At 41.3% G+C, this 26,450-nt stretch overlaps 1 protein-coding gene across 1 annotated transcript in view; it reads right to left on the reverse strand.

The window, feature by feature from the left end:
- Positions 1-26,450, reverse strand: part of SMOC1 (SPARC related modular calcium binding 1) — an 83,515-nt gene that overhangs the window by 45,313 nt on the left and 11,752 nt on the right. The window contains exons 4-5 of the mRNA XM_009069980.1: positions 16,633-16,732; positions 14,185-14,232 (exon numbers count right to left, since the gene is read on the reverse strand). Of these exons, the coding sequence (XP_009068228.1) occupies positions 14,185-14,232; positions 16,633-16,732 (148 nt within the window). The remainder of the gene's footprint in view (positions 1-14,184; positions 14,233-16,632; positions 16,733-26,450) is intronic.

Consider the following 26,450-nt stretch of genomic DNA (forward strand, 5'->3'; position numbering starts at 1 on the left):
GGTTGAAAAAGACCTTTAAGATCATCAAGTCCAACCACTTCTATGTATGGAGATTCCAAAGCTGTTTAGAAAAAAATCCCCAAGTTTTAAACTAAGTCAGCAAAAGCAAGTTCTCACTCTTTATTGCCTTCATTTTAAGAAGCAGCATCAGCATGCTGCCTTTGGATATAACAACTCCTAAACACTTGGACATAGACCAAAATACTGTGAAGTTTTTTGCTTTAAAAGATGGAAACATGCCTAAGTGCTGAACATGCAAAGGCTCTGTACGGCCTAAAGAGCTCTTAACTGCAAAGGTTGACTTGCACTGTCACTGCAGTAATTTTTCTCTTCCTACATCAATTATTCTATATACCATATGGATACAAGCAGCCTTTACTTCAGCACTGCATTCCAGGCATCATCCAGATCAGATGAGGAGCCTTCCCGTGTGCCTTCTGGAAGGCATTAGTTCCCCCCACTTCCTTCTCACATCTCCCTTGCAGGTGCATCAACATGAAAAGAAGCCACTCAAGCCCCTAGGACTTTGTGGTCCAATGTAGTCAGTGTGTTTGTTTGGCAGCACAATTCTTCACCCTGCAAGAAAGTCTATCCCATACACAGACAGCTGGAAGTAACTCTGACCCCTGTGACACAATTCAAAGCCTCCTCTGTTTGGCTTTTTGATTCCTGATTGACACATTCACTGCCAGGCAGAGATAAATGCTGCTGGGAGGACAATGTTGATCTGCTCCAACTATTCTTGTGAAGGACTTTTTCAGCATAATAAACAAAAAACATTGGTGTGCTTAAGTGCCTGAATAGAACTAGAGGTAGACAGAGAGGGGAGTGGAGTGCTTTACAGAGGCTGGCAAGTCGATTGAAGAGTTAATTGTCTGGGTGTACAATGAGTTTATTCTGCCTACAAACAAAGAGCTCCCTCTTCCTGGGCCTGGTCCTTCAAAAGCAAATGTGTCAAAAGGAGTCTGGAGCAGGACTCTATTAATAGCAATACTCTCGTCTCTGGGATTCGGTGGCTTTGAAACTGTTGAATCTTCAAATCTATTTGAATCTGTTGAATTCAAATAGAATCTCTCTAAAATTCAAAGTCCTCATTTACTGCAAAAGTTCTCAAGGTACTTCCACAGTAATTAGCCAACACAAACCTACCCTCTAACCTCTCATTCTTTGTAGCTTTTAAATAGCTTCTTTTGAAAAAGAAAGGCATAGCAAGGTATTACCCTTCACACATAATGCTGTAGACACCTTCCTCAACACAAGGTCCAGTTTTGTACTATTTCAATTTAGTATAATTTAAGTGGCCCCGAATGTTTCATATGTCGGAAGATACAGAATCCCAGTCCACATCTAGATCTGCATTTCAGAGCTTGCACTATAATAGGTCAAACCAAGACAATGTCCAAACACACCCCCTGCCTCTGGGAAAGTTCAGATCCAGATTCAAAGTCTGCAGGTTGGACCAAGCCGTATGGTAATTACCACTTAAAATACCTGATCCCCTTCTATAAGTTATGCAAACTTTTCTGGGGAGAAAAAAATTCTTCCTAGTACTGCTGCATGGAAGACAAGGCAGTTCAAAACTGAGCCATTACACTTCACCATTTTGATGGCAACACGCTTAAGGATTTTGGTGTCAATGCAGAAATACAGAGGTTACAGAAGCAAGCTGCAGCCATAAAGCTCAGAGGATTAAACTGAGCCATTTGTGAACTTTCTGGTGATGTAAATTTGCTTCACTACTTGTGAGAAGATCCTGTTTGAACACAATCATAGAAATGTAGCATTCCAAATAACACTTTTCCCTCAGGTATAGGGGCATTCTTCCAAGCAGAAGACAAAGTACCTCAAAATTATTAAAGCCATTAGTTTAGAGCACTTGCCTAATTCAAACTTGAGGCTCACCCTTTGCTCTCCTCTTTCTCAAGCCAAGATCCCAACTATAGCGCAATCAACTAATTTAAGAGGACAGCAGGGAGCCACAAGTTTGTGTGATCTCTCTTTTGTTCTGGTGAGTAATAAATGAGGGATTCAAAACCTCAAAAACCTGTGAAATAACATTTCTTGGTTTGCAGCCAGTTTCTCTCCAAATTGTAAACAGTAAACCACAGTCTTAATCAATTTTGCAGGCTTGGAGTTTTGGAAAAGAAGCAGCAGTATCTCTCAAGTAGCCTGAATACAGGTGTAATTCAGAACAACAAACCCACACACAGTCCTGCTGTTTTGAACGCAACTATAATTCTCAGTTCGTTTTTGGGCCAAAGTCCAACAGGACTATGAAAGCATTTTGTATATAAGATATGGGCAGAGAAATAGATGACCAGATTTTTGTTCACTGAGGTGAAATGCAAGGAAGCCTACATGGAGAAGACCTGTCATTGCACATATTTTTTACCTTATGCAATTTTACAGTTTTCAGGCTTCACAGCCTAATTCCTTCCCAAAAGGCAAAACAGGTCTCTTCAAAGATTTGGAAGTAATAGGGAAAATAAATGCCCAAGGCCAGATTTGAACCTTACCTGTTAAAAAGGTGAAGCAGGTAATAAAGGTCAGGTTAGTTTGACACCATCTCTAGTTTAGAGTTGCACAAAAAGCTTTGTTTTTGATCAGTATGGAATCACTGCAGAGCTGTGAAGACATTGTCCCTCTATGTACCCACCTCCCATTTTCAGAGGCTTATTATTCTCACCCTCCCGCAACACTCCCTGCAGCACTTTCATTTTGAAGCTAAACAAAAAACACCATATGACTTAGAAATACACACTGTTGTCATTGGCTCTGACCTACAGAACCAAGCCTTCAGTTACGCCCCTGCCCCAAAGAGATTGCAACTAGTTTAGCAATGGTTTTAATTGTCTTAAGTAAAAACCTTAAATTCATTCCCAGAGTGGCTCAAATTGCCAGGCGAATGAGAAAAATCAAAGGAAAAAAAATGAAAATAACCTGCTTGTTCATTCAAAGGCTCTTGCACGAGCTGCTAAGATACAAGTAATTTTCCTTAATTCACCATTTCCATTGTATCAGCTTCAAGCATGCTTCCTTTGAGGAGTTTCCCCCTTTCATCATAGACAAAATAATGCAATTCTTTGGAATAACAGAGTATTTCCCTAGTATTGCTGCATCTTTTCTATCCTGCTGCTGTTCTTGCCACTCTGCTGAGATAATAATCCAAATGTCATTTCTTATTGACAATATAAACCATATAAAACTTTTACCTTGAAAAAACAAACATATTCCCAATCCCACAGTGTCAAAATTTATCCTCCTTTATATTGTTCATATACCTTACAAAATCAGCTAGGCAGCAGCAGGGACAACACTAAAATCCCTCTTTGGCCTAGCGTCCCTCAGCCCCACAGTACAGCTTGCTTAGAAATACTACATGTAAATGCTATACATTGACTTGTATGTTTATTTCACAGCACATATTTCAGAACATTGTACTCTGCAGCACACAGGCTGTGAGCCCATCCTCACCAGTTATGTGAGTATGATTAAAACACTCTAGTTCAACTACTTTTTGAGGAAGGAGAAGTGGAGCAAAGCTCAGAGTCCCAGCTCAACTTCCAGGCTCAGTAAGTTTTCAGACAGGATTGCAGCCTGCCTGTCATACCAGACTGATGTTTCACGGCTGCTAGCAATGCTCTGCATGGCTAAAGAAAAGAACCTGCAGCCACTATTGAGCATGGCTATTCTCTTTATGGACCAACAACAGTTTCAGTGGTGTAAAAAGATCAGCTACAACAACACATGGGAAGGCTACTGGAATGCCTTCAGACCTAAAGAACACATACAGGTTGCACAAACAGGGTCCTAATGGGAGTAAAGAATATTTTTTTTATTCAGCTGTGAACTCACACTATTCTTCAAAAGTCTAATGCCATCCCCCTACTGATACACACACCTAAGGAGAAATGGAGAGACAGCCAAAAGAATCAGGGAGACTAGATGGTTTTTTGTGGACTGGTCATAACACGTAGCACCAAAAACTACCTATTACCAAAAATCACAACTAACTAATGCTTGCTGAAGAATAATGACATATTTATTTCACAGGTTTTGAATCCCTCATTTATTACTCACTAGAACAAATAGTGGCATATAGCTGTAGGGATGGCACTCAGTTTCAAAACTGAGTCTTCAAGGATCAGTTTGACCAGCAGACACCTTCACAGATCAGATTGCATAGAAAAGCTTTGCTGTGGTAAATACAACCCAGCAATTATACAGCTATAAATCCAGCACTTGCCTTTCTCTCTACAGAAAAGGATCAAAGTAATGAAGATGAGAGGAAGAATTGGAAAAACCTTACTCTTCAGGGAAATAAACAATTGAAAGGAATTAGAACAGTTGCAATAAACAGTGACTAAAGAAGAAATAGGCCCTGTATCTGTGTAACAAAAACTGTACCCCAGTGCATATCACTATAGGCTACACCCAAATTATTTGGAAAATGTCATTCCAATCCATAGAAGGGATATGTTAGGCCATCTTGTCTCAAGAAGGATTACAGTCCGTAGTAGTAAACGGCAAAAAGGGAGTGAGAAGAGGCAGTACAATACATAGCTGCTCCAGACAGTCCTGGCTCTAAGCTTCATAGGGAAACCAGAGAGAGGAGGCATAAGACAGAAAAAGAGAGCAGCAATAATGTAAGAGATGGGTAATTCACAGTCTCCCTTCAGCAAGAGTTGGAGTATACACTACAAGGAATGTTTGTTGGTGTTTTAATTTGTATTTTGCTTTTTTAATCCAGAGCAGAAATACCTCCAGAGTGTCAGCATTACTTACACTGTGAGTGATGAGATGAAGGAAGCAGCAATATCCAGCATTGAGAAAGTTTGAAAATAGATTAAAGGAGGGGAAGTAGAGGGAGAGAGGCTTACTTTTTTATAGCTTCCTACTTGGTAGAAGAATGTATTTTTATCTCACCATGTAAATACTGCAAGTATGATAGATACTGCAGGATTTTAAGCCACAGTATCTTAATTTTGAACCATCTTCCATTTGGCTCACTGCCTTGAATGACATTAGAAATTAAACAGGGAGCAAAGAAGTTTCCACACAAAGAAATATTTCACTTAAGGCACTATATCTCATAGCAAGATTTTAGCACTTGACATTGCCCCAGACTTGGAGAGAAGTTGGCAAAAACCACTACAGCTGTCTGATCACTGTCGGCAAAAGCAACAACCACCATATGATTGTTTAGATTAGCCTCTCTGGTTTTATTCCACCTACAACATACCACATCTTTTTTCAAGAGCCTCTGCTTTGATGTGAAGTATTCTCTGTTTCTGCACACCCCACTCCCCACCAAAAACACACCCACTCCTCCTTAACTACCTCTCCTAAAAGGCTGCTCAGAGTCTGCAATCAACTACCACCTTGTCACTTCTAGGCTGCGCAAGAACCCAGATACCTGCAGCTGTGGAAAAGGGAGCATGTTTTAAAAGCTCACAAGGACACTGTGATTCTGATCTTAGACTGTTTTGCTGAACAAGGGAAAAAATTAATTGTTATACAAGCTTCATATGAGTAACGATCAGACCTCTAGTTTTGGGAACATTTTAGAAGCTACCTGAAAATATATGGTGACCTAGGGCAAGGGGCATGAAGGGTGCGATTAGAATATCAGTCTCTCTTTCCTCTCTCCCCTTTCACTCCTGTCTTTCCAGCTCCAGCCTCTTCAAGGTAAAGACTCTATAAATTCCCCCATATCTTCAAGGCCTGTAAGTGGGGGGTGGAGACAGCAGCAAATTTCCCAGATCAATGGCTATTTGAAATTCAGACATATGGCTGAAGCCCTACAGCTGCATGTGTTAATTACCACACGTGCCCCCTGTAAAGCAGTCTGTTAAACACAAAAAAAAACAGAAGAGAAAAAAGCCTTTCCAAGGGATTAAGTAAATAGTCTAAATTTTTGACCCTGCTCCCCCAGACACATGCCTGTGTATAAGAACATAAGCTGCCTTCCTTTCTCCCAACACCTGCATACTGAGGAAGCGCAAGACTCCTTCCATCTCCAGCCATGTGCATTCAACATAGCTCAAAGTGTACTTTGCCCCTTCTAGCTCCTCATCCCCAGCCTCTTCTCTCGCCAGCCCCTTTCTCCTTTAGAGGACTAATCCCTGGCTGACAACCAGACTAGCCTTGGGCTTACAATATGCCTTTTCATTTCCTCACAGGCAAAGAGAATGGATACCTCACTGCTACGTCTGTATTGCATGTGTGCAATGAAGAAAAAGAGGGGGCAAAAGTATGGGGTTTTCCACCATTTGTTTCTGTAGTTTTTCCCACCCAGGAGCATTAAAGGCAGGAGGTTCAGAAATTTAGTGAGCTCAGCTTCACACTCTAACTATATTGGTAGTTCACCCCAGAATCTGAATTTGGTCTAAAGGAGATTTTATATTTGATTATGAAACCAAAGGAATAGTTTTTCTATATGAGGGAATGAATGGAGAACAGAGGGAAGCCGATAGTGTGACATAGGACCACACTGAGTAGTACTGGAAGGTCATCCAAAGGATCTAATGTGCTTCAGAAGGAAATCTGTGCATACAGAACAAAGCATCTCAATGTACACAGGGTATAAGTGACAACACATTCTCAAAATTAAAATATTTTTATTTTAAGATGAAGGTCATTCCTCTTCCCCAAAGTTATAGCCTGCCAGGCATCTACAGACTGACTATTCAAAACTAACCAGAGACAAGTGGTTTTAAGAACCATCATCATTTAAAGGTATATTTGTGAACAGCTGAACAGTCAAGATGAAACCTGTCAAGTCCTTACACAAACTGCTTTGCTGCAGCACCTAATGGTCCCATGAGAAACTGAACACCAAGCTGAGCAGAGTGACATGTAATAAAAAACACAGACAGACCAGAGAAATTGAGTCTGTGGGGAAGACTTCTTCCATCCTTAGCCTTCCTCAAAACATTTTGCAGTACATCTCCCTTGCTGTCAACACAGAACTAAACCCCAGATGAACATGCAGAGGGAAGCTATTATTCCAGCTAGATCTGCTCTAAAGAAACTTTAATTCCCCTAGGTGCCATCTCAGGAAACTGAACAAACATTAGGGCTGCCTCTCCAGATTCCCCCACCTTATTTACAAGCACACATGCTTTGCATGCATTCAAGCTTTCCCACCACAATTTCATAGTTTATCTGTCTTATAGAGAAACCTTGAGAGAGTTCATGGGGCAATGGAGTAGAAAAGAAAATACTTCCAGTCCCTTGATCAAACACCTGCACCACAACAAAACCCATTTCCTGGTGCTTCATACCAATTTGAAAGAAAACAACACTAACATTCAGATGTCTAGATTATAAAGAGCATGGGAACAGTAGTTTCACCAACTCTTTCAAAAAGGTGTTGAGGCCACACAAAGTATTTAGACAACAAAACCAACTCACAGACCCTAGAAGTATTCCATTTCTCTGCAAGCTGTAATTGATCAGACACCAGAAATCCATGTATAGCACATAAACAGTTAATAATACCTTAACAGATGTTGCTTAATCAATTGTTAGTCTACTTATTAGATCTACTCACCAGGCTGCTCAAAACTATGACTTAATGATTTAAAAACCCTTAACAGCTGTCCTTAAGACATTACAGACAGCAAGTAGATTGCTATAATAACACTCATAAACTACAATTTTATTAAGTCATATTATATAGACTAAGCTACCAATTGGAACTGTTGCTTTATAGATGAAAGCAGAATTCTTGCATTGTATCAAAATATACTTTAAAACAGAATTTGCTTCTGCTTATACTTGCCAATGAAGCTTTCTTCAGCCTCAAATTTGATACATATGTTCTGAGGCCCACAAAAAAAAGTCTTGATGAAAAGTAAACAACTTCAGACAAGTCAGTGATGCGTGGCCCAAAAAGGATTATTTTTAGTTCTACTGTTCATGTAGCAAATTTGAGGCTGAATTTTTCTTCTAGACTTTAATATTTCAAAAATCTGTTTGCTTCAGGTGATATACCGAAGTGTTTCTTAGAACACTGCCCTACTCTTGGAAAGTGATCCAGTATACACAGTATTGTAAAATTACATTCCTCTGTTCTCACAGAAATTGATCACAATTCCCAGTTAAAAGCTGGGTTCTCTGTCTTACAAAATCTGTAATATCGGCAAACTACAATGTGCCATACCTGTGAAATTGACTTGGTTTCTACAGTTACAGGAATTTAATACACAATTTTGTGTACAGTACACAGATAGCAATAGGAACCAGAGAGAATTCTCACTAGCCACGAACTGGCAAACCTACTGATTAAGTTAATAGCAATTTTTACAGAGCTAGTTTTATAATAGAGAAGCAAGCTTCAATTCCACTGCTAAATTCACTTGGAAATACAAATATGAGCTGACTAAAATCTTATATGCTACAAATTCCATCTACAGAAATTTTTATTCACAGCCCACTCAGGCTGTTGCAGGACAGTTTCTGTTGCACTAATATCTCCCAGGAACTTCTCACTCACCTGAGATTTTATCTCAGTTTCAGGAAAAGCAGCACGCATTCATGTTTCTCCCATAGATTATTTCCTACTCCCACTAAATTTTAGCAGGGTAGACTGAGAAACTGTCATCAGTGTGGGATAGGACAAATCAAGCTTTTTCACATTTGAGGGGCTTGGAGCACTCATGTAGCACACACACAGCAAATACACTGCTTTCAGGAAGTAGACTTCTTATATATGCATAGCACTGGCTGATTTTTCCATGTAGCTACACTACACATGCAGCTCCGTCCACAAGCATCAAATTGTTTGTGCACATTTTGAGTACACGTGTATGTTTTACCCAGAAGAGACCTGACAGAAACATCAGCCCTGGTCTAGGAATGTTACAAAGTTAAACAGTTCAGAAAACAATATTTGCGTGAAAACTCTCCTTCATCCAGACTTATAAATCAGTATATATTATTTAAAAATAAATATTCAACATAAGGGATCCAGAAGAATTGTTTGGATAGCATTGGAAACAGTGCCTGCTAATATTCTGCAAAAATTAGCCATAAGACAGTATTCACCAGCTAGAACCATCACTTGACTTCATACTGTCCCAGTAAACTAGTGCAGATGAAGGCCACACAGTATTTGTCTCTTTCCTGTATTCTCCACAAACTACTGAAGACATCACAAAGCATTTTCTCAGTATTTATCAGGTTGGAGAGGCAGGAATAACTGGGCACTTGAAGCTTCCTTTGTGTAATAGCATAGTGGTGTTTCAGATTTAATCAGCACCTAGTTGGCTCCAGAAAGATCTGGAGACGGTAAAGACCAAAGTCCCAGTCTCGGGTTTTAGTCATAGTTCAACATGATGGTTTTTGTCAAGATATTATCTGTCTTTTGCAAGACATACTAACCCCTGTGGAGGCAGTGTGCTGCTCTCCCTGGGAGCTGATGGCAGGTGAATTAGTGCCAGCTGCACCTGACTTCTTACAACCAGCAGACAAAGATCCCAGGTCCCCAGGTACAAACGGTTCCATTTACTTACACCAGCACAAGTTGTCCTTCCTTTGGGTTTGCCCAAGGAGGGTGTTCAGCCCTTTACCGCTCAGCCTAATTATTGACTTAGACTAATGGCTCATTACTGATTCAAATTGCTCAATCTACTGGCTACACAACCAGGCCATTAACATTTTCTAGAGGTAAGACTCTTGGAAATGAGCAGGAAGCAAGCCACAGAATGGGCCAACTTGCCCACAATTATGGCCCAGAATTTCCCTGCCAACAAAGCCTGCCTTTAAACTGATATCTGACAGTTAAACCCTCAAAAAGGGACCAAATTCTACACTTTTAATTGGCAGGAATTTCAAAGTTGCTCATCTCAGGTTTCTCAAACTGCTTCAGTGTTTTCTTGTAGGGGGCAAACTCATCAAGGAAAGCTTTTCGCAGCTCCATAAAAGAGTCACATCTACATGTAAGATATTAAGCGTACAATGAGCTCAACCTAGGCTTTGCCTCCTGCAGGGCCATCAGAGCTTGCGTTTCACCAGCTGTTCAGGGAATTGCAGATACTATCACCAGTGTTTGTAATAGGGAAAAAAAGTCAAAACAGGCCTGGAATTTTATACACTGCAAGAGACTTTATCAAAGAAAAATGGAGTTCATACCACTCGAGACTCTTCATGACTAACACTGAAAGTTAATTCAGCTCAAATTTACCCTGCAATTGCATCATCTTTAAATTCCAGATTATAGAACCAAGCTTCCTTTCTCATTTCCTTCATTCAGTTGATTTAAAAATGGTATCAACACCTCTTGCACAGTGTCCAGAACAGTTAACAACCACTAATGAGCCAGTATCCTCACTTAGACATATTTCCTCTTCACTCATTTCCAATCTCTCCACTTCACTCAGTTTCCAGTTTTAAGAAGAAAGACCAGGTGCCTTTATGGAGATAAGCAATTACATGGCTGTTTTTTACACATTCCTTCTGACTCCTGACCAGCTTACTTTTTAAAACCTTCTTAGTGGTTGTAAAAGACACTACAATATGCAATATGCTAAATATGTAGCTCTGAGCTAAAGTCCCAGCACTCCTCAGATAAAGAAAATAAAACTATTTTGCTTCATGTTTGCTTCTTTTGTTTCAAAAGTGTGGCACAATTTCCCTTTGGCTGGAAAGGAACCTTTTGCATTCTTTAGGCAGGGAAGAAATCCAGTCATGTTGGCTCCAAGGGTGCTTTTCACGGCTTTTTAAAACATTAACAACCTCCTACTGGGAGAGAGAGGGGAGATCCAGACCTGTAGGGGACAGCATGCATCTTCCAAGTCTCTCAGGCCCTTCAGGCTAAGCAGCAATTGGAGCAAATTAGTACAAGAAGCTCCTTGCAAGAGAGTACTGTACAAGGAAAAAGCCAGAGTAAGAAAGACAGCAACAGAAATCTGCAGGTTCTGGACATCCTAATCCCACATAAATGTAATTTCATTCCCTGACAAAGGTCCTGGAAACTCGTTCTTCACTTGCAAGTTGAATTAAGCATAGCAAGAACAATGACAAATGTCTGAGCCACAAAGTGCACACAGTAAGCATGTTCTGGAGAGCCTGGGTTTCCACTCCACCGCATGCAAACACACATGCATCTCCCTAGGCCCAGGTCTGCTCTGCCTTCCAGCAACAGAGCACTTCCCAGACACAGAACAAATCAGTATGTCCTATTTTAAAGTTTTAAGTTTGGTGCCAATTTAATTTTATTTAAATTACCTTACAGGGCAAATTGTATGAGTAACTGGCATTGCATCATACAGCAATAGCAGCAATGTAAACATGGACAACCAGAGCATGGAATTTAAAAATAAAAAGGATCTCTTGCCAGCATGCTTGCCTGTTCTCTGCAGAAAGCTCCACAGAAAGCCCCTTCTAGAACTACATGCCAAGCCACATGGCCATAAAGCCATTTCATTTGCTTTTCATCAGCCATGAGTGCGCCTGTGAGTGGAATCACATGTTACCTCACATCCTCTGGTATTCCATCATACCTATTGAACCTCAGAAATTACAGGATGGAAAAGAGGTCGAAAGTTTGGAGAAAGAGTTATTACCAATAACCAGCCTTTTTCTCCTGCCAGCATTAATTTGTCTCTTCTAAAGGAGAACTAATATGCTAATAAAGTCTTCATTTATTATCCAGCAGCTTAAACCTACCCACCTGCACTGTTTCTAAGGCAGAGCAGCCTCCATCCAAAAAACATTTTTTGCTCTGAAGACTTGAAAGGCAACAGCATCAATGTTTATTAGCCCCATATTTTACATCTCTGTATGAACGGGACAAAAATAACTTTTGAGAGTCTCGGGTATTCCTTTTCCTCCTCAGAGTACCTCTTCTGTGCCAGATGATGCTCTTTGACTCAGTGACCCTCATCCAGGGATGGAGAGAGGAGTCTGCTGTGTAGTGAAAAAATTCCAAAAGCTCCAAAGTTAGATGGTAGTTGCCTAAAGAGATCAGAAGCTTCCAAATTATGCCTCTACAACAAAAAGGTGATCACTGACCCAGTTCCTGCTAGACCCTTCCTCATCCTGCCCTTTTTGTTGTCTTGCAAAGAGCAATCCTTACAAAAAGTGTCTGAACACTCATCTAGAACAGATGGTCATGTGCACGCTGGCTAGCCACCAGTCTTCAGAGAAGCCAGACCTGAAGCACCCACCTTGCTTCAAGGAAGCCAGGCTATTCTTGGTTCCAAATCCCTTGCAACAGGACTTGACACTGGGATTTTGAATCAAGGTAACTTAAGTCAAGAGAAAACACTGATAAGAAAGCCAAATTCATTATTAGACTAGATTTTCATTACTTTCTCATCACTAGCTGAAAGAGAATGGGAGTCCACCAAATTTCAAAGCAAATTATTTCAGCTTCTAAAAGCCCTCTTGATTTTAAAACACCTGCTTAAAAACTGCTTACAAGTACTTTTTTAACAGGATGGAAAAGGGCCAGACTTGCTTGTGCATGGGCTTCCAACAGATATGAACAGATTCAGAACCGGAGGGGGCAGAAAGTTTACATGATTGCTTGAAGCATGGTGGCCCAAAGAGGAATGTTTTCCTTTTGACAGCTACAGCATAGGATGTGTCAGCAGCCACGTGACCAAGCATACCAGCCTTGAAACAGGGTGCCACAGGCAGCACCAAGAAGAATCAATTTATATTACAAATTTTAGATTAATTAACGCCGTTTACGGTTCTCTTTTTGCATATTCCAACCTCTGAGTTAAAGGGAATGAAGAGGAAAAAACAAGTTCCTATGTTTTCCCCCTTTTGCTCCTGTTTCTTATGGAAATCCAATGTCAGCTGCTTCCAATTCTAGAATAAAAAAACAGGACTACTCAGGTAGAAAGCCTACAAACAACCTTCACAAAACTAATGCAGATTTAAAGAGCTACTTGATTTGCTTGTACTTCAGGCTAGACTAGCAATGATTGCATTAAGAGAATAACAATGTGTTCAGGTGCCAATTATACATAACATGTAATTACAGGCTTAGAGAGACATATCCTTATCTAAAATAAGAAACAGGCTTCAGCATTCAGTCTTAACTAAGTAGTTTTCCTTGCATTTTTCTTCTCCCTACCTTTTCCTAAACTACTAAACACAAGCAATAGGCTGGAATGCAGAAATGCTCAAAATGCATCACTGCTCTGAACATAGTAATCTAATCCCTATTATATGTTTTCAGGACTAGATTGATATTCCCAGCATGGAAGATGCTCCTCCAATTAAAGTATTGGCATCAAGGTCAGCATTTTCCGTGGTTTTGAAGTGTCAAGAATAATTGGTTTAGAGAGTTAGCACTAAAAATCCTGTTTCAGTTATCAAAACAGGAACTTCTCCCAAGAAACAACATCCATCCTCACCAGCAGGAACGAGGATGCATTTGACTGTTTTCCTGTAGTGAGCAGACAAACTCACAAGTTGACTGTGAATTGGGGGGTAGAGGCAAGAAAGGCTGAAAATCAGGGTGTGGAAAAGGCCTAAAGACAAATCTGATTGCTCCTCAATGGACACTTCGGTCATCACCTCTCCTAAAACTATTCCAGTGAATGCAAACCAGAGGACACAGACAAGAGCTATGAATACACACAGAAGAAGAACAAAGACACATCAAATGCCTTGCTCAGGAAAGGCAAGGACTGAAGAAAGGAGTATAAAGAAGAGGGATCAATGCCTAATGCACAAAAGAGGTTTCCAAGCACAGCTATGGTCTAATCCAGTGCTATTCCAGCTGGCCAGAAGGTTTTATGTGCTGTTAGAAAAACCCCACCTCTTGACACATACAAAGCCACAACCATGACATTGGCACTCCTGACTCTCAGAATACTGGTCATATTGACAGCCTTCCTAATCACTAGGGATTTTCCTGAAAAATGCTCCATAGGTTACTTCAAGGTGAATAAGCAGAGGTTATTCTGGGCCAGTCACCCCTTTGGAAACTTGGCTTTCTTGTACTACATCTCAGCTGACAGGCTCAGAGCAGAGCACGTCCTTTTCTACTCCATAGGATGGTGCAAACCATCTTATTACTCCTGCTCAAGGGGAGGTCTAAAGGCACATATGCCTCCCACAAAAAACTGGCTAGGAACCCAGGTTCTGAGCTGTGTTAAGGGACTTAGCTGAGCAGCTGCTATTACAAAACAAGTTGCTGAAGCACAGGACTCCACTCACCTTTCCTTCCTGAATTACCTTGGCTTGATGGTTTATCAGTTACAGAACCTAAAAAGGGAGAAAAAAAAAAAGCCTTCTGTTTAGATGCTGCATGATCACACAGAGCATGTGATGTCATATTAATACAGACAATCTCTCAGCCCATAAAGCATCTGTTTTACTTGTCAACAGCTCCATTTAGGACTCTAAGCCTGTGGCTTCAACCAATGTGAAAAGCATAAGGAAGTTTTATGTGTTAAGACGTTAAAATCAAGATGAGGGTAAACAAGATATCTTTAGTAGCTGGATCTAATGATTTGAAAGAGCTCAATAGGCAGTGCGCTAGTAAGAAACCTGGAACAAATCCAAGGGCAAAAAGGAAAGTCACTTCTTTCATTTGCAAATGTCAGGAAGAACAAATCAAAAGCATATGGGGAGAGTGTACAGGGAATGCAAGTGCAGTATTCTAAAGGAAAGGGATTAAGTGGGACAATTCTCAGAAAATGAATTTCAAACAACCTCTGAACATCCCCAGCTGTTTGAAATGGGACACTGAATAAGATCCAGCACGTACTTGAATAGAATACGTCTTGGGTTGTTTACTATAACTTAAATCTTCACATAATATATGAGTCTATACTTGTTTCTGCACTCTGCTTTAGTACTTCATCACAGTTTTCTACTATAACTTGAACAGATAATAAAAGCTTTTCAAACAAATTCATTACCAAAGTGTATAAAAACCTACGACAAGTTGTTTGTTTTTTTGTAACAGCTTTATTCCTAGGAAACTGATTCTTCCATGCACCATTACTAAACAGTTCCAGTGATTACTGAACCTTCAGGAAACATGGATCAAAAGCCAGCTGTAAAGAAGTCACCTCTGACAGGCCCAAGAGTCTGGTCAAGACAAACTGTAAATGTAAACTCTATTGCCCAGGCACTTCTACTTGCAGATCAGTTCATCACAGATCTACTGCTGAATTACAAGTAGGAAGCACATACCCAACAATAGTCATCATAGGCCTAACATCTGTGTCCTACAACACAACATGACTTTACTTTCCTGTAACACAATTTTATAATCAAGACTAAATGAACAGGTATGCAAAACTTTAAAACATGCCCTACCAAAATGATATACAGGTAAGAAAGTCATATTCTAAGGTTTAAGTCTAATTACTGTAGCATTTTACCTTACACTAAAATAGGATTATTTTTTTGTTCATGTGCCTGTGAAGAACCAAGCATTTCCTCAGGCTACATTGACTCACAGGTTCTCAGACAACTCTCCACTCAACTTCAACCCTTATGCAGTTCACTTATGTTTGCTTATTACTACAAAACACCCTACACTGAATAAGGTGAGAAAAATTCAAAACCCCAAAGGTTTGACTGCTGTCACACTCTCACCTAAAGGGCAAACACTGCAAAGTGTGAGAGGCAAAATCCATGAAGTACAGATTGCAGAGCATGAAGCCAGATGCAGCAGCAGTGCCTACATGGCATCACTGAACATGTTAGAAACACTTCTATGCTTAGCCTTTTCTTTCTTTCATTCTGGGGAGGGAGTGAGTGGGACAGCACAGTTCTAGTGTTGCCCTCAAATTCTCCCAAACAGCACAGAACAGCTTCTCATCCCTGCTTGTGTCTAGTATGGTGCTGCCATAGCAGCTCTGTTCACCACAGCTCACAAAGCTACTACTGATTCGGGCCATATGAAAATCTAGAGCCCAACCTCATCCCACTTGAGCCATGGGCAACCGTATTAAACAGTAGAGAGAATAAAAACAACCAAAAAGCAACAAAACCAGCATTACTCTGTTTTAAGTAAACAAAATTGTGGATTTTTTCTCAACAAACTATAGGGCAACAGAACAATGGCAGGCTGAGTGTCCACAAACACGTCACTTCATAAAATATTGAGTAACAGACTGGATCTGGACCTCCCTCCTGTAAGCTGTGATGCAAGCCCCATGCTGTCCACCCCACAACATAAACACAGGGATCCTAAACTAAGCAACACGATCAAAAGACCCAAATTAATTATAACAGCAGGACTCCAGAACTGGGGGCTAGTAGTAAACACCTACCAGTTTCTCTCAGAACCACCTTAATGAATTAACTGAAATCACTCTGTATGAAAAATTACTCCATGTCCCACAGTACAGCTTGTGGAAAAAAGTTAGCCCATCTGTTACACAAATCTGTGCTTCTGGTGTACATGGCAACACTGTGACTCTTGCTGAGGCTACCACAGGTTGTTACCTTAGTGGTTTTTCTTACTGAGCTTCGCAGAGATGTCTGTATCCTAACCACAGAATGGACGCGGCAGAGTCCAGACTGCAGTGTTAAGTGGGGCAAACTGGCCAAGTCACCTGAAAAGATTAGGCTCTCTCAGCCCGATGCATTCACCCCAACCCCCTTCAGTTATAAAATTAGTATTTGTTGAAGCCACTCCCACAGTACCTGAACATACAGGAGTTTTGTTCTGTACAGAAGAGCCGCTAATAGGTTTGCCATCAGGTGTCACACACCAGCAGTATCCAGTGTAGGTATGGCACTGCACCTGTTTAATAAAACAAAGAGCAGGCATTTCATTTCTCACTCTATCACCAACCCCTTTTATTATAATCCAGCATCTTATTGGAAGTTCCAACCCAGGCACATCACACACAGAGCAAGGAGGTTACACAGAAGACAATCTTTGATATCATTATCTTTTCTTGCCTCACATCCCCCTCCCACCCCAAGGAAAGGTTATTTCTCCTACTCTAACTCCTTTAGCTGAAATTCAGAAAGCAAAAGGAAGTAGTCATCTGAAAATACTTTCATTGGAGGATGCAGCAATTGTGTCTCAGCTCATTCCACCCTCTGCTAAATCCCATTTATTATTTACCATTAAATAGTTGTCCCACTGCACCCCAGCTGGGTTATGGAAAGGTCAACCTGGCCCAAATTCCACAGCCACTGCTTAAGAGCAATGTCTATGGGCATTCCAAGAGCATTTTGTTCAGTACACATGGCTGGAAAAATGCAATACTGACTTGTTATGTTAACAAACCTTCTCCAGATAGATTTAAGCCCTATTCTGTTACTATGTCAAACTACACAGCAGGAGCAAGATCTAAGATGCTTGTTCTTCATATATTGACAAGAACTTAAGAATATTTGATGAAGGTTCTAATGAGTCAAATGGCACACAGTGTAAGATTCATCTTGCTTAACTTCAAAGCTCTGCTTCTGAACTGAGCATAGAGTTGCCCAGTTCCTTCCTTTTGCACAAAAAGGCACCAGAATGACTAGTTCAGATATAGTTCAGTTCTCTCTAGAGTGTGAACAGATAAATCCTGATCTAGCAGACTGATCTTAGTAACATCTATGCAGATATTAGTTCAGTGGCACTAGTTTCATTCAGCTTAAATCTAAATACAGCCTTTGCCTCAGCTTTCAGAGTTGTCAGCATTTGAATGAAATTCAGGATGCCTTTGATAGGCCTTGAGACAAAAGTAAATTATCATACAGGCATCTGTGTAAATACTAACAGGTTTAAAACTCCTTTCTAGCAAACACATTTTCAGTTGTGGTTAAGTGTGCACAACAGTATCTTGAAATGGTATAGAAATGTCTGAGATGGTTCCTTCGATACATTTCTGAAATAAGCCATAAAATAAGATCACTTCAGAAACCACCTTTTTATTTTACTTGCAAAATGAATTCTGTCCATTCTCCCTTTTTCCAAACAAGCTAATTGAAGCCAATTTCCCATTCCAGTCCTCTTCACACAAGAGAGGTGATGGGGTGTTTGTGCCATTCCCTTCATTAAGGATCCTTCAGAGCTAAACCAGTCATTCCCCTTGCTGACAGCTGGCTTTGATGCCCTGAGGTAGCAAAGTTTGTTCAGAGACTTAATGACAGTTTGTTTAAAAGGCTTTGACTATCACATAAAACGTGATCTAAGAGCAATTATAACACGGTACACCTTGTGTTTATCCTGGGTTTTCCTAAAGTGCAAATCAATCATTTCGCCTCAAGCATTCACTTTTAGCAGCCAAAATCAACAGTAATCTCATGTACCCATGTTACTACAGTCACTGTCACTGCTATCTGCAGTTTCATTTTTATTCTCTTGATATATTACAAAACTGATTGCAAATTGCTCAAAAGTACTACAACTATAAATAGCAATAATCACAGTAGAAAATATTTCTTATTGCTCAGTCGACTCAACTGAACATTCAAAACAAATATGATGAAACTACTTGAGTTTGCGTTTAGTATTTATCTTTGCTGATCACACACAGAATATTGCATTCCCAACAACACAAGAAGCTGTCTTTACATCTGAGCATTAACTGCAAAAATCCTACTCAGAGATGAAGCTAAATTCCGTTATAAGGTCTTGAATTTTTAAGGTAAGAGAATTCCACGTTACACTATACTTAAAAATATCCAGAGTACCCAGCATTTAAAAAAATCCAAGTGTTACTAACTTGATAGCCCTTCAGCCAAGCTTTCAGAAAAATAACAAAGTACATGGCAGAGGAGTCCAAAAAATGTGTTGACAAATTTCGGATAGAAGCATTAACTAAGAGTATGTTAGGTAACTCACTTCAGTGGAGAGCCACCAATTACATACACTCATTCATGCAAGCCAAGCACATTACATCCATAAAAGTGAAGTAATTTTGTAAATAACTAAGTTAAGGAATGCTGGTCAAGTACTGGTATCCCATGATCCTTTCTTACCCCACATTGCCATTAAAATAAAATTTTAAACATCTGAAATTGACAGCACTTTCACAACCACAACCACATGTTATACTGCAGTACCAAAGGAATTCCCTACTACAGATAACATCTGCAGTTAAACTGCAGCCCTTATCCTAAAGGCCAGACAGCTACCCATGAAGAGACACTTCAGAAACCTCAAAAATCACAAATCACTGCAGTTGTTTTTTTTCCTGAATGTCTTCATGTTGAGAGACTCCACCTTTCACCAGGATACATGACCAGGTCTCAGCATATTTAGGTATCATAACAGCAGTGGCCTACAGCCTGGAGTTTGCAGCTTAAAGGCTGGGGTGGAAAGGTTTTCATCAGTTACATAGGGCTGGTATGACACTGGAAAAATGTAAGGCAGTAGTTAATCCAATACTGTTTCTAAATGCTGCATGTAAACAAATCTAAAATGTCAATTATTTCAGAGAACCTATAGTGAGGAATCTTGAAGTTTTTCCAGTTATCTTAGGTTTGGGCTTTAGTTTCTAAATCAAATTTAAATCTTCAACCTGAAATTCAACCACATTTTAATCCTACTCCTATAGTAACGAGATGTTTACACACTGTTGCAATCAGAAGTGTAACTGTGTAAGCATGACATTTACTGCACAGTTCTAATCTTCAGTTATCAAGTTAATTTTGACTTTATCAAAATACATGTTAGAAAAAGTGTTTGACTATTTTGACTTTCAGTCTTCTAAAGCTAAGCATTGTGTCAGAGGGAATACATTATCAATCATATACTAAACTTGATTGCTAATCAAGCTGCAGCTACAGAATGCCCATTACTGCTGGAAAGGCACATGACAGAGTTTGACATCTCAAATTAACATATATACCTATCCAACAGATGAACACTAAGTTACATAATCAGACGAAACCTATAAAAAACATTTGAGGTCTTCAAAATCATGTTGAGGTCTTCAACATCTACACTTTTAAAACATCAAATTGCAGTTCAAAGCACTGCAAGGAGCCAAATCCCTGATCGCAGAGGAGAACACTGTTCCCATTCTTCATGGAGAGATAGGACATCTCACCTCTGTCTTAACTGAAGGATGAAAAGCATGAGGGACAAGCACCACAAAAATTGCTCTGCCACCACCACCCAAATTAAAAGTGAAGCAGCAGCTCCTCTATGACACCCTGCCACTACCACATGTGAAATCGAACAGCAGCTAATACACTAGTAATATGAGTAAATACCTGCTCTTATCAAATTCATCACAATATGAAAACATTAAGAGTAGTCACTGGCAGATGACTCTGCCTCTTAAGCACCTGAGGGGGAAAAAAAGCCAGTTTGGGTTTCCTCAGTATCTCACTGTCAATGTCAGAATCAATTTCCAAGCAGTCCAAAGCTTCTCACCAAGCAAACAACATCCTTTTATACTTATTTGGCAAAGGAGGATCAAGGGGTTGTTACTGAAAGCTAAACTGCAAGCCAGAGAGAAATTTTATGTACCTATATGATGCAGAGTAGAGAGGCAAAGCAGCAATTCTGCAATGGTTGAAACCAGTCTCTATGGAGTTACACAAAGGGCTAGTTTGCTGTAAGAGGCTTGAAAGCACCTTGGACAAGCACTGGGCTGAGCACAGGAGTGGCAGCACTCAGACTAGCCTCACTGCTTGCTGTTCAGATGAAATGTTTGGTAACTGCTTCCTATCCCATCACAGATCAAACAAACATTTCCTGTCTCTTTCCATAAGGGAGGGCAGTGAGAAGGGAAGAAAAACATTCCTTCTGCATTTAAAGCAATACTTCTATGAGAGAAGAAAAACACATCCAATTTTTGAATAGCACTGCTGAGGATGAGCGCAGTCAGCAGAGCTACTGCCCACACTCACAGCACGAGGCAAGTCTCCAAATCCTGGCTGCACCCAGGTGCTCCTTGTAAACACTAAAAACAGCTAAATAAATAGTTTCAAGCCAGCAGGCCATCTAGTCTGACCCAGAGAGCAGAAGCCAGTGTCAAACAGCAATTCTTTCATCAAGCCTTTCCTTTGTACAAACCATTGAGGCTCAGCTAGAAAGTCCTCTGAACCCAAGCTAGTGGTGCACAATCAGAACACTGGCCTGATGGCTATTTATCTTAACTCTAAATGGTGATGCCTCTGTTCTGGTTTACATGTCTTGCTGTAATGCTTAGACCCTGAACCTTGTCATACTTTCTGCTAGATTAAGAGTCAGCTGACTCAGTCTGCATCTTATGTTTGAGCTTCTTTGGGACTGCAACTCCTTAAATAATTTTTGTCATTTTTTCTGTTCTCTGCCCATAACTTAATTCTTCACAAACAGTGTTGTGCAAATATTCCCACCAGGGCTTTATGCAGCAGCCACCTCTCTCAAGTGTATGCACTAGTCAAGAAATGCTTGCTCCACAAGAATTTCACTATTCATATAACCAGGGAAAAAAATTAATTTGAAACAAAAGAATCTTAGCCATGGTCAAAGGCATTCCCATCACACACACTGACACATACACCATTTTTAGTTCAGAAGGGTCCCCAAGAGAGGCTTTCTGCTTCTGATATAGAACATGACATTTTAAGGTTAAGAATGATCTTACATTGTCACTTTCCTTCAGTATGTCACTCCCACCTTAAGAATCTGCTCCTTTGCTCTCTCAACTGGTACTTCTTTGAAGAAATACCACATATAACCAAAGTAGTTGCTTCCTTACCCATTCATGGCTTATCTTTATTACAACATACAAACAACAAACAGAGTGAAAGCTGCAGGAAGAAAGCAAAGATTTAAGTAGCAGACAAACCTGCAGAGCAGTACTCACAGAGCTACAGCAACAGTCACGGGACTCATGGTAGAGTCCTGTGACTGGAGTGCCGTGCTGGGTGTTTACAGGCTCTTCTGGAGGGATAGGCATGGATAGTGGGGGGTTGGCATTATACGTAGCCAAGGGGTTGGAATGTACGGAGCTTGCAGCTGGCAATGGCATCACTGAGAGCCTCTGGGTAAGGACCAAGTGACAACACAAATATCATTGCGGGAGTCTACTATAGACCATCTGATCATGATGATGAGGCTGATGACTTATTCTCTGAGGAACAGGGTTATGCCTACAAATTCATGTCCCTTGTCCTTATGGGAGACTTCAACTTGCCAGATATTAACTGGGAACACCATACAGCTGGCACAAACAGGACAACAAGATTTCTAAAACCCCTGGCTGACATCTTCATGATGCAGGTACTAAGGGAGCCACCTAGGAATTATGACCTCTTGCAGTTGTTGCTTGTTAACAGAGAGCCACGTGAGCGAAGTAGTGATCTGTGTCCAGCTTGGCCATAGTTACCACAAAGCAATTGAGTTAAACATCTCTGTTGACAGGAGAAAAAGTGCCAGCAAAAATACAATCTCAACCGTGGGCATGAGGAGAGCAGACTTCGGACTACTCAGGAAACTGGCGGGTAAGGTCCCCTGGGAAAACAATTTTGCAGGTGCTGGGGTGCATCAGTGCTAGTCACCACCTCCTAAGGCCACAGGAACAGGCGATTTCTAAATGTCAGAAGTCCAGCACATGAGGCAGAAGGCCAGCCGCCATAGTTAAAGCAATTGAGTTAAACATCTCTGTTGACAGGAGAAAAAGTGCCAGCAAAAATACAATCTCAACCGTGGGCATGAGGAGAGCAGACTTCGGACTACTCAGGAAACTGGCGGGTAAGGTCCCCTGGGAAAACAATTTTGCAGGTGCTGGGGTGCATCAGTGCTAGTCACCACCTCCTAAGGCCACAGGAACAGGCGATTTCTAAATGTCAGAAGTCCAGCACATGAGGCAGAAGGCCAGCCTGGCTGCAAAAATACAATCTCAACCGTGGGCATGAGGAGAGCAGACTTCGGACTACTCAGGAAACTGGCGGGTAAGGTCCCCTGGGAAAACAATTTTGCAGGTGCTGGGGTGCATCAGTGCTAGTCACCACCTCCTAAGGCCACAGGAACAGGCGATTTCTAAATGTCAGAAGTCCAGCACATGAGGCAGAAGGCCAGCCTGGCTGACTAGGAATCTTCTTTTGGAGCTCAAACACAAAAGGATGGTGTATACTCAGAGGAAGCAGGGTCAGGTGACATGGGATGAATATAGAGATGTAGCTGCAGGGAGAAAAATCTGTGTGGCCAAAACTCAATGGGAGCTGAAGCTGGCAGTGCTGTGGGGGACAATAAAAATTTCTTTAAGTACATTAATAGCAAAAGGCAGTATAGAAACTACATCAGCCCATTACAAGATGGAGATGGTCACCTCAAACAGGGGCATAGACAAGGCAAAGATGTTTAATGCCTTCTTCACCTCTGTCTTCAACACTGAAGACAGGCCAAGGGGGGCCCAGCACTGACCTAGAGGACAATGATGGTGAGAACATAATACTCTCTGTTGTCTCTAATGCTGTAATATCTGCTGCTCCAGTTGGATCCATACAAATCTATGGGGCCTGATGGGGTTCATCTGAGAACACTTAAGGAGTTGGCTGATGTGATTGTGAGTCCTTTCTATGATTTTTCAATGAACTTGGGAACCTGGAGAAGTCCTGCTCCACTGGAAGCTGGCTAATATTGTCCTGATTTCCAAAAAGGGCAGAAAGGATGATCCTGGTAACTACAGACCTGTTAGCCTCACTTGTGTACCTGGTAAGGTCATGGAAAATATTATCCTGGAAGGTACTGAAAAACATCTGAAGGACAATACAGTCATTGGACACAGCCAACATGGCTTCATGAAGGAAAAGTCCTGCTTTGTCAAACCTTATTTCCTTTTATGGCAAGGTAACCCACCTAGCTGATCAAGAGAAGCAGCTGATGTAATCTTTTTAGATTTCAGTAAAACGTTTGATATTTTCTCTCACAAGATCCTTCTGGACAAAATGTCCAGCACAGAATTGGACAAACAGTATGTGATGGATGAGCAACTGGTTCACAGGTCAGGTACAAAGGGTTATGGTGATGGGATCACATCAGGCTGGCACCAGTCACTAGGGGGTTCTGCAGGGCTCCATCTTATGCCCAGTGCTCTTCAATATCTTCACAAATTACTTGGACGCAGGACTTGAAGGACAGTTAAGTAAATTTGCAGATGATACAAAATTGGGAGGAGCTGTTGACTCCCTTGAAGGCAGAGAGGCCTTGCAGAGAGACCTAGACAAATTAGAGAGATGAACAATCAGCAGTCATGTGAAGTTTAACAAGGGCAAGCGCTGGATTCTGCACCTGGGACAGGGCAACCCTGGCTGTAAGTATGAACTGAGGAATGAGATGCTGGAAAGTAGTGCCAGGGAAAGGGACCTGAGGGTCCTTGTTGATTGCAAGTTGAATAAGAGTCAGCAGTGTGCCCTGGCAGTCAGGAGGGCCAACCAGCAGTGTTCTGGGGTGCATCAGGCAAGGCCAGTCAGTTAAGGGAGGTTTGTCCCACTCTACTACATCCTGGTGTGGCCTCACCTTGAATATTGTGTGCAATTTTGGGCACCACAATATAAGAAAGATATTAATTTATTAGAGAGTCCAAAGGAGGGCAGCGAAGATGGTGCAGAGCCTTGAGGGGAAGCCATGTGAACAGCGGGACTCCCTTGAAGGCAGAGAGGCCTTGCAGAGAGACCTAGACAAATTAGAGAGATGAACAATCAGCAGTCATGTGAAGTTTAACAAGGGCAAGCGCTGGATTCTGCACCTGGGACAGGGCAACCCTGGCTGTAAGTATGAACTGAGGAATGAGATGCTGGAAAGTAGTGCCAGGGAAAGGGACCTGAGGGTCCTTGTTGATTGCAAGTTGAATAAGAGTCAGCAGTGTGCCCTGGCAGTCAGGAGGGTCAACTGTGTCCTGGGGTGCATCAGGCACAGCATTGCCAGCTTGTTGACAGAGGTGATTGTCCTGCTGTGCTCTGTGCTGGTGTGGCCTCACCTCGAGTCCTGTGTGCAGTTTCAGGCACCACAATATAAGAAAAATAGTAAATTATTGGAAAGCATCCAAAGGAGGCAATGAAGATGGTGAAGGGCCTTGAGGGGAAGCCATATGAGGCGCAGCTGTGATCACTTGGTCTGTTCAGCCTGGAGGAGACTGAGGGGAAGCCTCATCACTGTATACAACTTCCCCACAAAAGGAAGTGGAAGGGCAGGCACTGAGCTCTTCTCTCTGGCAACCACTGACAGGACCCAAGGGAATGGTCTGAAGTTGCATCAGGGAAGGTTTAGGTCGGATATTAGGAAACGAATCTTTACCCAGAGGGTGGCTGGGCACTGTAACAGCTCCCCAGGGAAATTATTACCGCACCAAGCCAGTTCAAGAGGTGTTTGGACAATGGTCTCAGGCACATGGTGTGATTCTCAGGGATATTCTGTGCAGGGCCAGGAGTTGGACTAGATGACCCTCAAGGGTCCCTTCCTATTCTGATTATTCTGTGATTTAGAGAAGTGATGCCTTCTAATAAAAAAAAAAATCTAGAATCATCTACTAATTGAAGCTCAGATGCTTTATGATGAGTTTCTTTAATCTAGTGAGACAGACCGCGCTCTTGTCTTCTGAAAGAAGAGGTTAAGTCCTTGAGAGTTTATTATTGCTAGACTAAGAGCACTGAATAATGGAATAATAGACAGCATTCAGGGAACGTGAGACATGTCTACAGAGTGCCTTGCAGCACCATGCTGCATTAAGAAATGAGTTGGTAATTCTGCCCAGCATCATGCTACACTAGCCAATGCAGAGGAACAGACTTGGATCACAAAGACACTGAAGGCTGAAAGAGTTCCCCACATCTTTAGGAAGGGCTCTGTTTGTGGAACTCAGGAGAAAACAGTCCGTTGAATCTGCATAGCACAGCACGGAGTGAAACTATTGCTATGTATCATAATGTAGATCACTCTGACCAAACAGACTTATATTACCAGATGTGGGAGTGCTCTGGAAGCTATCTGATAACGGAAACCTGCTCTGATAGTCAGCCCACTCACTTACCCTGTCATAAGACGACAGATTTGACAGATGGCACTCTCTTTAAGAGAAATCTCAGTGCTACATTGTAAATACACCAGCAGCTGCATTTTGAGAACCCTAAACTCAAAGAAGCCCTCCAAGGAGACTTGCTTTCAGCTACTTTTATGCAGGCTTGTGAGGAAAAGAAACCGCAGCTAGACAGTGGAAGGTGGCAGCAAACTGCAAGACATACCACAAAGTCCCACAAAACTACGCCCCCAAGGCAGGATTAACATTATTCATGTTCATATTAATCTGTCTGAAACGGATCCCATTTAAAACCTCAGCAACCTTTTCTAAAAAACTGCTTGGGGGAAAACTATGAAGAATGCAAGTCTCTCTCAGCCCATGGCAACAAGCCCAATGGCACTAGGCAGCAAAGGAAAGTGTGCAGATTACCCACTAGAGCCTGTTGTTTATGAAGAACAGATCACAGCAGGTTAAGTGCAGCATGGAAAGGGAATGGCATTTATGCTAAATACAGCATAACAGCAAAAAGGCAAAAGTAAGTCTTGGGAACAGAAACTGGTT

Source organism: Acanthisitta chloris, unplaced genomic scaffold, assembly GCF_000695815.1.
Source record: "Acanthisitta chloris isolate BGI_N310 unplaced genomic scaffold, ASM69581v1 scaffold3352, whole genome shotgun sequence".
Classification (NCBI taxonomy): Eukaryota; Metazoa; Chordata; class Aves; order Passeriformes; family Acanthisittidae; genus Acanthisitta; species Acanthisitta chloris.